The 15,812-nt window shown below is 40.7% G+C and overlaps 1 protein-coding gene across 17 annotated transcripts in view; it reads left to right on the top strand.

Moving 5' to 3' along the window:
• celf2 (cugbp, Elav-like family member 2) overlaps nt 1-15,535 on the top strand; it is a 244,545-nt gene extending 229,010 nt beyond the window's left edge. For 16 of the 17 annotated variants that reach the window (XM_082509967.1, XM_082509972.1, XM_082509966.1 and 13 more), the window contains 3 exons: nt 2,034-2,213; nt 5,981-6,124; nt 8,498-15,535. In XM_082509967.1, the coding sequence (XP_082366093.1) occupies nt 2,034-2,213; nt 5,981-6,124; nt 8,498-8,625 (452 nt within the window). In that variant the 3' untranslated portion in view covers nt 8,626-15,535. The remainder of the gene's footprint in view (nt 1-2,033; nt 2,214-5,980; nt 6,125-8,497) is intronic. The other variant, XM_082509965.1, reaches the window with a different exon arrangement.
• Nucleotides 15,536-15,812: the final 277 nt, after the last annotated feature.

Raw genomic sequence — 15,812 nt, 5'->3', positions numbered from 1 at the left:
ATGGTTGTTCCTCTTTTAAAGACGGCTACTGCATAAAATCACCTGCCAACACATATTTCATCCATTCCTCCACTCATCTCTTCATCCGCTTCCTGGTTGTGTCCCGGGTTGTGCTTGCTGTAAGAGTGCCGGTGTGCCATCCTGGCGTAGTTGGCGTGCTGCTCGTTGCCTAACAAAGGCTGTCGCTGTGTCATCGTTTCACATCGTGTTGGATTTGTTGTGTCACTGTTGTGTTTTCTGTTGTTTCCGCAAAGCGGTTTGGACAAGTTGCACGGGGGGCTAAAGGCCAAAATTGTAATTCTTCCTTTGGTTAGCTGCCAATTTCACATTTACTGTTATGTAAATGTTGTAATTGTACCCTCACAATGCAGTTCTATCAATTTTCCTGGCTGGTAAATACAAATCTTTTCAATGTCATGCCAAAAATATAAAAGGTAGATGTGTTGTGTTAGAATTTAACACAAAACAAACTCAAATTTGATCATTTAAATGTCAAAAGGAGAAACCGCAATTTTTTTCAGGCTGCTGTCACGCTAGGAAATACAATATTTGATCATTTTGTTGCACAAGAGGGCCCAAAAAGGCTGTTTTTGTCCCAATAATAAAAGCTAAATAAGACTCTTTTTTTTTTTCTTTCTTCGAAGTAAAAAAAAAATAGTCTAATTTGCTGTCAAAGCATTAACACAGCTGGGTGGTTCATTAATCCATTTTAAGTTTAAGCGAGTCACACACATGTTTCTTTCCACATGTGGATCGTATCGACCGCACGGCCGCCCTGTGTGGCGTTCTGGCATCTGCCGAGCCGTGTGGTGCGCGTCCTGCCTTTGACCTCCGGGGAGACGGGGCTGGGATCTTAATCAGAGCTGTTATGACAGCAGAGATCCTGTACAACCAGCCTCTTCCACCACATTATTCTCCCCTGACCTTTACCGCTCTTCGGTTCGACTAGCTGTGTCCGCTGTGTAAATTATATATGCGTCTACTCGAGCGCACGCAGGTACAAAAACACAGAACATGTCTAAACACACACACACACACACGTGCTCGTCCTTCTGAGCCGAATGGGTCGCTTTCATTTTGCATCCCATTTTGTCCTCACTAACCCTTCTCTCCTCTTAGCGCATCCTTCCTCCCACTCACCCACCCACCACCAACAACCGCCCTCATTTAAACACATCTAGGCCTTAATTGAATTGCAAAGGTCACTGGTGCAATTATTCCTGAATAAATGAGTGACCTATAATCCAGAGCGCCGCGGTGATAATTTATTTCACTGTGTCTGACGGCGAGGCGACAGGACGCCGAGCCAGTGTCAGACCCCCTCTGACAAGTTGCCCTCCGTTGTGATATTAAGCCGTTACATGCAGCTAATGAGTGTTACTGCTGTGTTCCTTCACTTTTTAAAATCGCCACGCTCCCCTCCCCTCCCCGCCTACCCTTTACGCGCCGCGTGCCTGTCTTCACCCCTAAAGAGAGCCGTCACGGGCAGGAAAAGCACACATGATCGCACCCCAGTATTTGTTTAACAACGCCACTTTGAATGAAGCGAAAGATAATTTTTCATCTTCTTTTTATTTTATTTATTTATTTTTGTCGTTCCGTCGACGCTGCTGTGGTCTCCGAGTGTGTTTCTGTGTGTGCGCATGCAGCGCTGCATGCTTTTTACTCCGAGATACCCGTGCAGCTCTGGCTGTCATCAGCTTCCTTCATACTTTAACGTGTTTAAATGAATCCTCTGTGTGTGTCCTGTGCTTGTATGTGTTCGTCCTTTGTGTTTTCTTGTCACACGGTTGGTCCTCTGTTTGTTTGTGCGTGTGTGTGTGTGCGTGTCGATGTGAGTGCAATTTACAGTATGGTCCAGCGTAGCTGTCGGTGTTTGTGTGTTGTGTGTCTCGTGTCCTGTATGTTCTTGTGGGTGTGTGTGTGTGTATGTGTGGTTAAAAAACACAACCTTCAGTGGGAGCGCTAATGAGTAAGTGCACTCTTCTTTCTTTATTGTTGGGTTTTATGTAAAGTTGCTCAAATGCTCTCAGGTATGGCGGCTCTAAACGGAGGCCTGGGCGGCGCAGGGCTCACCAACGGGACGGCAGGCACCATGGACGCGCTGACGCAGGCTTACTCAGGGATCCAGCAGTACGCCGCCGCAGCGCTGCCCACCCTCTACAGCCAGTCCCTGCTGCAGCAGCAAGGGGCTGCCGGCAGCCAGAAAGAGGGTCAGTAGCCTAAGGCTGTATGTCTGCACATCAGTGCTGCTCAGTGGGAGTTAGATTTGAGAGTGTTTACAGCAGCAACTTTTTCCCCTAAACGTGCGTCTCCTCCAGGATTTGCTCTTCAAAAAAGCAAACGGGCATTTAAACTCAGCGCTGAAATCACGAGTAGACTCTATAAAGTTATAGTGTTGTGGTGTAATGTCCTGATAAAATGTTAGTTTTTATCAAGTAATAAAAATCTGTGCTAAAAACATAAAAAATTGGCTTTTTAACTCTTTACCCCTTGAAAGTCTACTAGTTGTAGCCCTTGAAGCTCTTTTCTGAACTGAAAGGTTTCTGTCATAGTTCACGCCTGCTGATAGAACAAAGTGGCAGGGTTTGCATCAGATGTTAGTGGAGAAATCTGGAAACTATTCTCATCGTCGTCAAACCACGACTTTCTTGATACACTATGTTGCCAAACGTATTCGCTTGTCTGCCTTCACATCTCATTCTCAGCTCCAGCTTTTCTGGGAAGGCTTTCCGCAATGTTTGGGAGTGTTTGTGAGAATTTCTGACCATTCTTCAACAAGCACATTTGTGAGCTGTGTCGGGTTGAGGTCAGGACTTTGTGCAAGGCAGTCAAGTTCTTCCACACCTCCTTGCTCATCCATGTATTCGTAGACCTCGCTTTTGTGCACTGGTGCGCAGTCATGTTGGTCAACCCAAACTGTTCATACAAAGATGGGACATGAAATTGTCCCAAAATGTCTTGGTATGCTGAAGCATTAAGAGTTCATTTCACTGGAACTGAGAGGCTCAACTCCTTAAAAGCAATCCCACGCCATAATCGCCCCCAGACAAGTACCGTTCCCCTGGTAACCGCCAAACTTAGAGTCATCCATCATATTGTTAGACAGAGAGGTGTGATCTCAGGCTTGGATGCAGCTGCTCGGCCTTGGAAACCCATTCAATGAAGCTCTGTAAGCACCGTTCTTGAGCTGATCTGAAGACCACATGAAGTTTAGAGGTCTGTAGCGACTGACTCTGCGGAAAGTTGGCGACCTCTGTGCACCATCTGCCTCATCATCTGCTGACCCCACTCTGTTATTTTACATGGTCTAGCACTTCATGGCTGAGTTGCTATCATTACCAATCACTTCCACTTTGTTTGACTTGTTGCATAGGTGTCATCTTATCATGGTACCATGCTGAGCTCCTGAGAGCGACCAATTCTTTCACAGGTGTTTGTAGTAGAGATGGACCGATCCGATATTACGTATCGGTATCGGTCCGATACTGACCTAAATGACTGGATCGGATATCGGAGAAAAATAAAAAATGTAATCCGATCCATTAAATATCACGAAAGCACCTCACAAAACTTGCAACACGCCGTAACTCACCTCAGAACGTTAGCATGTCGGAGCAGTATGCATCACGTGATAGAGCGGCTGTGGCATGCGGGACCTGTGGTCTGGATAGCATTTGGAGCTTCGCTAGCAACCTGGCATTTCATCTCCGACAAAGTTATCCCCGAGAGAAGTAAAGCAAGTGTGTAAGTCCATCTCTGAATGTTTGTAAAGCATTCCTGCGTTAAGCTTAACGAGCGACTGCCTCTCGCTCTCCAGCTGCTACTTCAATCGTGAAACTGCTTAAATGATCAGCTGATCGGCTTTTCTGTCGCGAGTCCGTCTTTGTTTTTGGCCCACTTTGCACCAGAAAGAGGAAACCAGCGGCTGAACAACAGCAGCACGTTTAAGCTTGATAAGCTGTTGTTAGAATTTATTTAATATTACTTTCTACACCAGGATCTTTTTCTACGTAGCTGACGCTGGTAACTGTGCAGGGGCGGATCTAGCAAAGTTTAGCCAGGGGGGCCGATAGGGCATTAACAGGGAAAAGGGGGCACAAAGACATACTTTTCTTTCTTATTCTCATTTAAAATGTCTAGCTTTTAATAAATAATTATCTGACACACAAAGTTTTAATTTGATGTAAAATGAATAGAAGTCAATTACTGTATATAGTGACTATTAAGTCTAATATATATACCCTAGTAAGCTATAGTACTTTTTCCTTTGGGAAGGTACCATCTGTGCAGTCTGCAATTTTGTTGAAGAAAGATGTTGAATCTATTTAATATTTCTTGAAAAATAATTGATTTCTGTGCATTTTTTTTCACACTGCATCAAATTAAGGTTGATTACGTCGATTAAGCATCATGAGGTGGCGCGTGAGGGGTGGTTCCCTATTTTTTATTTATTTATTTTTGTTGTTGCTGGGAGTTGGAACCCTATTAGTTAGGTTGCTTAATATTTACGCTAAGTACTCTTTAAAATACCAGAATAGGGAGGATGGTGTAGGTCTAAGTTTATTAGATTGATCAGTATTGCTGAACTATTAAATATTTTTTTTGTACACAGGTATAACAGAATAGCTTTAGTGTAGTTGTTGTTTTAAACTTGAGTATGAACTTGCAGACTTGCAAAATGCAGCAAGATATTTTAAAAAACAGTTTTGTTGATTAAAAAACACTATATCGGATTCATATCGGTATCGGCAGATATCCAAATTTATGATATCGGTATCGGTATCGGACATAAAAAAGTGGTATCGTGCCATCTCTAGTTTGTAGAAGCCGTTTGGACGCCTAGTTGCTTGATTTTATGCACCTGTGGCCAGGGAGGGGAGTGGAACACCTGAATTCAGTCATTTGGATGAGTGACTGAATACCTTTGGCAACTTAGTGTATATTCTGAGGTTTGAAACTCATAATTGCAAAATAGTCAAATGTTGTCCTAACGTGGGCAAAGAGTTTAAAAAAAATTACTTTTAAAACTAAACAACGTTTCAGTTCATAAAAAAGTTCATCCTCATCTCTTAAAACCAAATTCCTTGTTTTACAACTGGACCAAACCTATTTTTATGTCCTTTATTTCACTTATAATAACTCATTTCACATTGTTTTTGTAGCAAAAAAAAAAGGAGTGTTTAATCAGACCTCTCTTGGATTCTGATCAATACTTTTATTACAACGTCTGAGAGAGAAAATGTGAAAACTGGTCAGCCTGCACATCAGCGCTTCTGCAAAGTGCCGCCGACGTACAGAACCTGGCAGCTGAAGTTAAATTTACCCAAAAGCTTTAGACGACAGCGCTGAATACAAACCAGATGATGAAATGTCTAGTAAAACAAATAGAGCCACATACTGTTTGTTTGTGCACTTCTCATCTCGGCTTGCAGCGAAGATAAATTTGTAAAGAAGCTGTCTTTCTTTGACAGTCCATCCAGGAGTTCAAAACCCCTCAGGGAGAACAAAGATGTGCCAAACACTGGGCTCCCTCGCTGCTTCATTTAGCTGTGGAGAGCATATTAAATGATTCTGAGAGATCTGACCTATTAGAATTATTAGAATGTGCGATAGAGGCTGGGTAGGAGGGCACCCTATGACCCCTCTTAAGAGAGACTACATGCGGCTGAGAGAATGAATAAATCAAAAGCAAAAGAATAGGGAACTACTTTTGTTTGAAGCAAACCAAAATATAATTATTTAGCTGAAAACCAAAAGCTTTCATCTTTGTTGTATTTTCAATACAATTGCAGAATGCTGTTTAAATTCAATAACAAACCCAAGGTCATGGGACATTGTGGGAAGCGGCGTGCTTGTGCCGAGTTCCTATGACGACAGCCACAGTGCAGCGCTCCCTCTGCTGCAGGTTTGCTTAAATGGAAAAACTATACTGACCTCATATCTGCTCTGCATATCCCCCACCCCTCCTCCACCTCAGGTCCTGAAGGTGCCAACCTGTTCATCTACCACCTGCCCCAGGAGTTTGGAGACCAGGACATACTGCAGATGTTCATGCCTTTCGGAAATGTGGTCTCTGCCAAAGTCTTCATCGACAAACAGACAAACCTTAGCAAGTGCTTCGGTACGGCAGCAAAAACCAAAACGCACACAAATGCCTGGAATTATTTCTTTTTCTTGACTGTGTCATAAATCAGGGGCTGGGTTGTTGTTGAAGGGAACAAATCTGAAGGACGGCAAGTTCTGACTGTGCATCAAAGATGGACGTTGTATCAAAGTGCCTTATCTGCATTTCTTCTGATATCAGAAGGGACAGATTTCTTACTTAATACAACATGATGCTCATTTTCTAAATGATGGTCGCGTTTAGGGTTAAAAAAGGCCAGAAAAAAACACAATAAGCCACAGAGCAAGGCTACCTTGGAATTGGATCACATTTTAGTTTGTAAGCATAAAGAAAGCAATGAATAGATTGCCCACTTCAAGGCTTTAAAACAAGGTACAATGAGCTGGTCTGTAGCTACGTTGGTGGCTACAACCATCTTTTATGTACAGTCTGTCAGTGTACAACATGACTGTTGCACTCACATCTAATGTTTTGTTAGACTTTGAATAGCTGTAACTTCAATATTTAAGCAATAATTACAGAGCAATGATTTCTATAAGATCTTATCTGGCTGAGCAACGTACCTGAAAGAGCAAACAATTAGGAAACCTCGCGCTTATCAAAAATAGACAATTTATAAAGTTTTACCCAACTCTACCATCCTTCCCACATGACACAAATGTGGCAGGAGACACTTCTGCTAAAAATAGTGATGATTTCCGGCTCTCATAATCGGCTCATAAAGCCGAAAATGATCAAGTTTTCCACTGGGAGGTTGTCCTCCGATGGCCAGTTTCCAGAACATGTCTGAGCTATTACCAAGAACATTATTTTTTATTGGATCAGCCTTTATTTTTGTGGTGCTTTGCTTCAAGTACCAAAGAAAAGAGAAACATTCATGGCAAGGTTCTTCAGAAAGTTCCTGGAAGTTATTCATTTGGTACTTATTATTATAAGTCCTGACGTAATGCAGATGAATCGCCAACATACACTGCTGACAATTCAAGAGAAGAGCCATCCCACTAATACCTGAATTTACCTGGATTTGAATGAGTCTTAGTAATACTTTAATAGCTCTGTAAACTAAGTGCAAATTTGAGTTGCCGTCTCAAACCATTGTGTCTATCTTCTATAAGTAATTCATATTTACACAGTTATTTCCAGGGAACTTTAGAAGGAACTGTTAGGGAATTGCATGAAAAGCTTGACAAAGAAGAATTCAGTGCCTCCTTTCCATCTGGATTTACGTTTTCCTTACTGGTATGTTTTTGTGTGTGTGTTTTTTTTTTAAATACTAGAGTAAATCCAGGGCAAATACCGTGTAGATTTGCATTTGTATGGAAATCAAAACCTAAATATTACACATATCCAATCCACAAGCAGCAACTAAGGAAAACAGAACTAAATCAAGCATGGATCCAGGAAAAAACTACCGTCTGGTACTTGTCAGAAAATGGTTTGCGGGGATGGATGTGAGACAAGCGAGACGAGGAGTTTACTGTCAGCTTCAGAGGTTGCAGATATTACAGGGGGAAGGGAAGCGTTAGCGTAAACAAAAATGACTTTTTGCAGAGAAGATAGAAAAATAAATCTTAGTATATACCACAGTCCGCACCAAAACCTTTAATTTTACTTTTTTAATCAAAAGTGGCCTTTGCCAAAGTAAATCTGTGCTTTAATGCTACCTACAATCTGTTTGTTTGTTTGTTGCTGTAGTCTCTTATTATTTTGTTGATGCAACGAACGAACATCCCTTAGGCCATCATTACAGTTTAATCTTGTCTTATTGTGTACCAGGAGTGTTTTTAAACATATCAAAGACCCAGAAACAAGGTAAGGATGCCTTGTGAAGTATTTTTGTCATGCAAGAACTCGAGAACAAGGCGACACTGTAGCTTTAAATTGATACCATAGATGCATCTAGTAAAAATCTCACACAAGTTAAAATCAGTGACATCGATCTCAAGGTCAGAGCAAGTTTTCTGAAAATCGAATGTGATAACTTGAGAACAAGGCGATGTAGGATTTATGCAGGTAAGATCACAGCAACAGTTGCCTCAAGGCAACTGACACTGTAAGGAAAAGACCCTACAACATTAGGTAGAAACCCCAACAATCAGATGACTACTTTTAAACAAAGAGTTGGTGACAATGGGAAGGAAAAACTCCCTTTTAACAGGAAGAAACCGAGCACACAACCAGGTTCAGGGAGGGGCAGCCTTCTGCCATGGCCGGTTGGGGATGAAGTAGGCCAATGTTAGGCTGCCTGAAAGTCTGACTCAATAATGTTTTAAAAGCCTTCTTGTTGTTATTTTAATACAGTTTCTTCACAACTGACCTTCTTCTAACTTTTCCTCTAACCGTCCACTTTTCTCTTGCGCCCCCTCACAGGCTTCGTCAGCTACGACAATCCAGTGTCGGCACAGGCAGCCATCCAGGCCATGAACGGCTTCCAGATTGGCATGAAGCGGCTGAAGGTGCAGCTGAAGCGCTCCAAGAACGACAGCAAACCGTACTGATCTTAGCACTAGGGTCTATCTGCTCCCCATGTTAGCACTGCTAGGGTAAGTCCCCCCACAGAAAAAAACAACAAAAATGATGAAAATGAAAAAAAAAACAGCAAACCGAGCCACGACCTCTCTACACAGGGACTCGGGGGTGAGGGTTCAAGGGAGGGGATGTGGGAGGGAGGGGGAGACGACCTACAACCACCCTGAGGGAGACACACGCCTTGTTTTCTTTCTTTTTTTTTTCCTTCTTTTTTTTTCTTGCTTTTTTGGAGACTCTTATGTTCAAGTATTATTATTTATTACAGTTTTTTTTGACACACATGAACGCTTCCATTACCACCATTACTTTGTGCAATTTTTTCTTTCTTTTTTTTAATAATAATGGAAGAAAGTAGCTTTTTTTTCCGATTTTTTGCTTCGCAGGTATTTAAAACTTTTCTCGGTGATTATTTATACTTTTTTCAGGACAGACGTAAAGACAAAGGAGCCATGAAGATTTTTTTATTTCCTCTCTCTCATTATGAACCTGAGGCCTGGTGAATGGTTCATTATTACTTTTTTTTTTTTTTTTTTACTACTTTTTAAAAAAAAATTTTGACGCGCACGCCGATATGCACATTCGACCTTTGACCTCCGCGGTGTTGGTTGCAGGCCGCCGCTGCTTCTCCAAAAACCCCTCTACGCCTGCTGGCAACCCGGGAGCAAAGGCTGCAAAACTTTTAGTGGCCTCTTTTACAGTATAGTCAGTGGTAACATCAACCTGCCGTACAGTTACAGTCTACCGCCGCAGGAAGGAAAACAAACACGCATACTCCAGCTTTTATTTATGTGAAAATTTAAAAAAAAGAAGAATTTTTTTATTTCTCAAAGGTAAAAATGAATAATTAGTAAACACATTTCTGGGTCAGATCACATTGGTCTTTGTTGTGAAAGAGATATTACAGCATGTAGAGCATTTTCAAAATAACATCCAGAATTTGATGAAGGCTATGACAATGCTATTACTACTACTAATAATAAAAGAGTTTATGGGTTAAGGGGGTAAACTGAAAATACTTGATGTTTGTTTGAAAGATTAAAAAAAATAATTCAAAGTACAGAAAGCCACAGGCCTGTAAATTTTATTTGTAAAAAAAGCAGTTCTATTTTTATACAGCATTTTTACTGCCTCAGATTTAAAAGAAAAAGGATTTTATTTATTGCCTATCGTTAAGTTATTGGACTCCTATAAAGTATACAGCATCATTATAAAGTAGACCCTTGTGGAGAAGTCTCGTGGAATTGGGTTCTCTGGTGTTTTTTTGGTGTTTTTTTTTAGTGCAGAAAACCACAGTCACCAAAACATTTCGCCGCCATTCGACGCCCCTCCCACCAGCACCACCACCACCACACTCCTCTCTGTGCTGTTCACCCACCCACCCATCTATCCATCCATCTCTCTCTCTTATTACCACTCTCTCCCTCTCTCCATCCATAGTGGGACTACTTCTTTCACTTGTCGAATTTCAACCTTTTTCCTTGCGTTTTTTTTTTAAATTTCATAATTTTTTTGTTTGTTTTGAGTGGTTTTTTTGTTTGTTTTGAGTGTTTTTTTGTTTGTTCGTAGCCCCTCCTTTACCTGCCGACTTTTACAAAGATCTGAAAGCAGAAAGGAACGAGTTAAAAGAACCTCCCCACCCGTTCCCCGTCTTAAAAAAAAAAAATTCTCCCAAATGAACATCCATCCGGGATCTGATGGATAGCGCTTTGGGTGCTCCTTTGTTTATTTCTTGTTGTTTTTTTGTGTGTGCGCGTACGTACGAATGAGTGAACGTGTGTTGTTGCTTGTTAGTATATAGACTTGAAACATCAATATCATTTTATATTACTAAAAAAACCCAAGAAAAAACAGATTTAAAGCTAAAATATTTGCAGATGAAATCAGTGAGTGGTGTTGCTGTTCTGCTGTTTTGCATTGTTGTTCGTTTGTTGTTGTTTGCTGTTTGTTGTTGTTGTTTCTCCTTTATTTAATTATTTTTCATTTTATTTTATTTTTTTACATAAAAAAAAGAAATGCTGTAGTGGTGTGGTGCTCTGGCTCTCTGTGTGTAACTCTCTCCTCTCCCGTTTTTTCTTTCCCCCTTTTAGAACAACCCATCTCCATGCCTGTTAGCTCATCGTTTGCCTAGCATGTCTCCGTGGTGTCGAAAAAAACACAAAACTTTAAACAAAAACAAACAAACAAAAAATACCCACCAAAAAAAAAGTGCCATCGTCCTCCTCCTCCTCCCCCGTCATTGTTTTTTCTGATGTCTTTTCCGAGCTCACCTGATCATAACCTGGTTCTCCTCCTCCTCCGCCACCGCCGTCTACTGACCTTTTTTGAACTTTTAGCTTTTTTGGACTTTTTTTTTTGTTTGCTTTTTGGTCTTTTTATGTTTTTTTGTTGTTTTGTTTTTGGTTGTTGTTTTTTTTTTTGTTTTTTTGCATGTGACCTCATTTGGATCTGTTTTCCGGGAGGGTTTCAGGGAGGGAGGGAGGGAGGCGATAAGGGAGGTGTGGGTAAATGAATCAATGTGAACAACAACAAGCTGCATTCGTATGAAAAACAACAAAAAAAAAGACTGAGATTTTTATGGATAAAAAATGTTCCTTTTTTTCTTTTTGAGAAAAAACAACAACCTGTGGCAAAGTGATTTCCATACAGTGTCTTTTTCTTTTGTTTCTTCTTCTTTTCTTCTTTATTGTTGTTATTATTATGTCAGTTCCTTTTCCTTCCTTCTTCATTTAAAGTAAACTTGAAAGTTCACAACAGGAATTGGCGCGTCTTCTTGCTTCTGGTGCCGATGGAGAGGAGAAAAAAAAAACACACAAAAAACACACACAAAAAAAGCCACAAGAGCGCGGGCCAGAAGCAGTCGGCGTCAGTTTCTCTGAGAAATAAGACTACTTCCAAACAGTTTTGAATAAAAACTGTCTGATCAATATTAGACTCTCTCAGAGCTCTCTAATGGTTTTTACATTTTTCAGGCAGTGTAAAGTTTTTTGATAAGGCCATTTTAAGTGGCTCTGTTTCTCATTCAAAGTCTATATATAGAACCACTTTTTTCTAGAGTAGTTTAAAGGTAAAAATAAAAAAACGACATTTGCCCTGTTTGGGGGGGAGAAATGCTACCTACTTGTGTCACCTTTTGCTGAACTGACTCACAGATAGACAATCCGTGGTTTAAATGCACATGATGAAATGACCTATATTTTCTACTGTTTAAATGTATAGAGGAAAAAAAATACTACGATACCTGTAACCCGCGTTAACGTCGGTGCTTCTCGTGAGTTTAGTTGTGGTTTCATCACAAGTCTAACGGTCTTAAATGTCTCATGTTTTTCAAGAGAAGACTAAAAAAAATCAGTTTACTTGAACAATAGACAAAGCCTTTCATATTACTATAACAGTTACTTTGTTTTTTATTATAATTTTCTTCTTCTTTTTTTTAAGGAGTCCCTATTTGCTAAATTTCCTGTTGGTTAATTACCTATATGAAATTCCTAAAAATATATATAAATATAAATATATCTATATATATATATATATATATAAAATGTCAGCTTGTGAAGCATCAATGTCATTATTATTTTATTTCTCTCGTGGGAAACAATATTTAGATGTGTTTTTGTTGTTCAGCAAAATGTCTTATAAAGGAAAAAAAGACAAAATCAGTGGAGTTCAGTGCCAAATTCTGAAAGGTACTTCCTGCCTAGCGCGTCAGTGTATTTCTTGTGAAATTATTTGATAACATGGGTATTTTATTATAAGTGTTTTGTATGGATCCCTCATATTTAAAAATATAGATTTAAAAAAAAAGTTTGTTAACTTGCTATTCTGTGGTCTTGTTGCCTGAAAATGTCATGTTTGCTTTTTTCTTTGTAAAGATGTAACAAAAAAAAAACAAAAAAAGAAAAAAAGTGCCCATGTGTCATATATATATCTATACACACACAAACATTCATACACACACGGACATGCGCACACACACTCTCGTGCAGACCTCACAGTTTACTTTGTTATTGTGCATGAGAGCCCCTGAGTGTGAAAGCCTCTACAGCAACCGCTACCGCCCGCCAGCGTGCACAAACACACACACACACACTTTAAAAACACACACACGAGTCACGCACTGATATTTTTAGCCATTGTACAGCAGTTTTACTCATCAAAGCCTTACCACAAATCTTTGCACTCCTGTTCTATCTCTCTCTATCAGTATCTCGCACACAAACACAGACGTCAGGCTTCAGCGTGGATTGTTTTGATTGTTTTCCCGCGCTCCGTCCCGCTCCTCAGCTCCCCCCAAAAATGATAAATAAATAAATAAAAATGGAGGTGAGAGTCATACACAAAGCCTTATTTCTCAAGAACCCTCTTATCCCTTTTGTTGAGTTCAGAACGTCTCAGAGTTTGCGCCGTTTGTCTCAGACGGCGAGGATCATTACTTTTTGTGTATCACCTCAGACGAGCGTGCTCGCTTTCATGATGTAAGCACAGGGCAAGACTCGCTCGTTCACAAACGAGCTTCGATCTTTTGAGGAAAAAGCACACGCCGGTGTCGGCTGGTCAGAGGAGTGAGGCGGGACGGGTCCGGAGCAAGTTTTGAGCCCATTTGATTTCCCCGTCGCCGAACTTGATCCTTCTGACGTTTCCTCCTCTTCTTTTTTATATAAGCGGTCATGAGACTTCTCCATGTGCGAGTCTTGTGGTGTAAACGGGCCAAAATCATTATTAGATGCCAAAGTGTGTTATTGACATTCATCATAGTCGAGCCGTTTACATGGCACAGTGTTGTCAGTCGATTCAACTGCCCCCCGTCCCCCCTCCCTGAAAGCCTAGTTTACGGTCTGCAAAAAAAAAACTACAAAAAATTTAAAAAACACAAAAAAAAACTAAAGATGGCAGCATTATTTTCTACAGAAGCTCACCAGTCGCCTTAACCAGGGAGCGTTGTACCAGTATTACAGGAGATGTTGTCAGTCAGTGATGTGTGCCAAGTCTAGGTTCACTTTCGTGTGCCGTTAACCTCTCACTCGTCTGGGTTTTCACTCTTCTGCCATTTCGTCCGATCGGCCACAGCGGGAAGGCTGAAATGGCTCCTCGCAGCAGTTGAAGGCGATTCAGAGAGAACGAGAGAGATGGAGGCATCTGTTTGAAGGATGCCCCTCTCCGTCTGGTTGTTGTCTCCCAGGCTAACCGGGGTTATTAGAAACAGGGCTAGTGGAGAGACGTCTTATTGGAATAGCGACGGGGGAAATAAAGCGCTTGTTGGTTGGAAAGGGAAGGGTCACGTCCAGGGGTCCCGCGCGCAGGCGGAAACAACAGCCAGAGCCGAGATGAAGGCAATACAGCTTTCATTATCCGCTCTCCGAGACCAAACGCGATGCCAAACTTTATGCGATTTTACGAAGGGAGGCGAGCAGACTTCTTTTTTTCCTAAATGCAGTACACACACACACGAGGCGTGCCACAAACAGCCATAGCTACCTGTACGAAAGCCGGACAGTCCCCAGATCAGCGTCGATGGACCAGGTTTCGTGTAGTCGCGCCTTTTTTCAGCTCGTTCCAGCGCTGTCCTTTCCACATTCTGAGCGTCCCAAAAAAGCAAAGACAAATTGCCAAATCTCACCGACTTGCACAGAAGCCCCACGTCGCACAGTCTCAGTGTGAAGCATCTCGTCTTTTTGTCCATGTCGAAGCACAACAGGGCCGTAGAAACGGAGTTTCTGTCGAGCGGCTCGCCTCAGGGGCTGTCATCGCCGATGCTCGTTGTAATCTTTCTATCTTGTCACTGTTCACTTCTCTGTTCTCCTTCTTTCTTAATTATCTTAAGTGCTATTTATCAAACAATGAAATCTGAAAGGAAAAAAAAATTGAACTTGTCGTTATTTTGCATTATGGCTTATGTCAAGTTTTTTGAGGAAAAATGTTTTGTGTGTTCTCTCTTCCTGTGGCGTAAAAAAAGAGCTTGTTGTCTGTAGAGATAATCTGATTTTCTTTTCTTTTTTGGGGGGTTGTTGTTGCTGTTTGCTGTTGTTGATTTGTTTCTTTTTAATTCTCAAAAAGGTTTTCAAGTAGTTTTCAAAGTTATTGTCACGAGAGAAGCCAAAGTCAATGCATTTCAGTGGATTCTGTAAGCGTGATGTATGTTTGTTTGACAACTCTTCGAAAATCTGTCACTGGATGGGATTTAAAAAGTACAAAAAATGCAGGCTTTCCTATTTCTACAACTGATTGTACTTATGCATTTTGTACCAGTGGAATTTTTTATACTGGAGATTAAAGGATACAACAAAAAAAATCTTAGAAAAAAAAACAAAAAAACGCTGTCTGGCCTGGTGGTGTGGCCTGACCCTGACTGGTCCCCGAGTATGATTTCTAGCTGGCATCGAGAAAGTTGGCTTTTGATATAAGATTTTCTAGGAGATCTTTGGCTTTATTTCTTTCACTTCTTTTTCCTCACTCGAGTGTTGTTCTTTCTTTCTACCTTTCTTTCTTACTTTTTTTTCCCTTTTTGTCCGAAAAACAGAGCGTAGGTGAGTGTCAGATCTTTCATTTTTTGCTTTATAAATAGTTCTTAGCAAGTTTGTCTATACAACAGCGGTAAGTTTCATTTGACTTCTGTATTGTGCCGTCTACACGATAAGACAATTATAGAAAAAGAAGGAATAGAAATATTTAGTCACCTTCAGTGGATTAATGTATTAGTTTAATAAAGAGATCAACTAATTAGAAGATTTTTGCTTTTAGCTGTTTAGATTTTTCCGGTTTCTCTGTCCTTCTCTGTGAACTAACTGTGTAGCTGAAGCAGTCAGAATTATTTTTGTAAACGTATGTTCTTGTGTGATGCAGTTTTTTGCTTCTGTCTCCTATATTAAACCATTTTTCCTAATACTTGTCTCTCTCTGTGTTGTTATGTTCCAGTGGCTGTCTGATGTTGTACTGTTTCACAACCTCTCTCCCTGCCATTCGCTCGTTTTCTCTCTCTTTCTCTTCTTCGTCATAGTCTCTCTTTCTCCCTCGCATTCTACCTTTCCCCTCTCATGTTCGTGTTTATTTATTTATTTTAATTCATTTATTTATTTTGGTTATTGTTTTGTTTTTATCACATAGTAAAGTTGACTTCATCCGCAATGACAACTCACTATGCTGTTCTCACGAAACATAGTAA

Source organism: Aulonocara stuartgranti, assembly GCF_965226115.1.
Source record: "Aulonocara stuartgranti genome assembly, chromosome: 17".
Taxonomy (NCBI): Eukaryota; Metazoa; Chordata; class Actinopteri; order Cichliformes; family Cichlidae; genus Aulonocara; species Aulonocara stuartgranti.
Note: the sequence above shows the minus strand (reverse complement) of the source record. Positions and strands in the feature narration are given on the sequence as shown.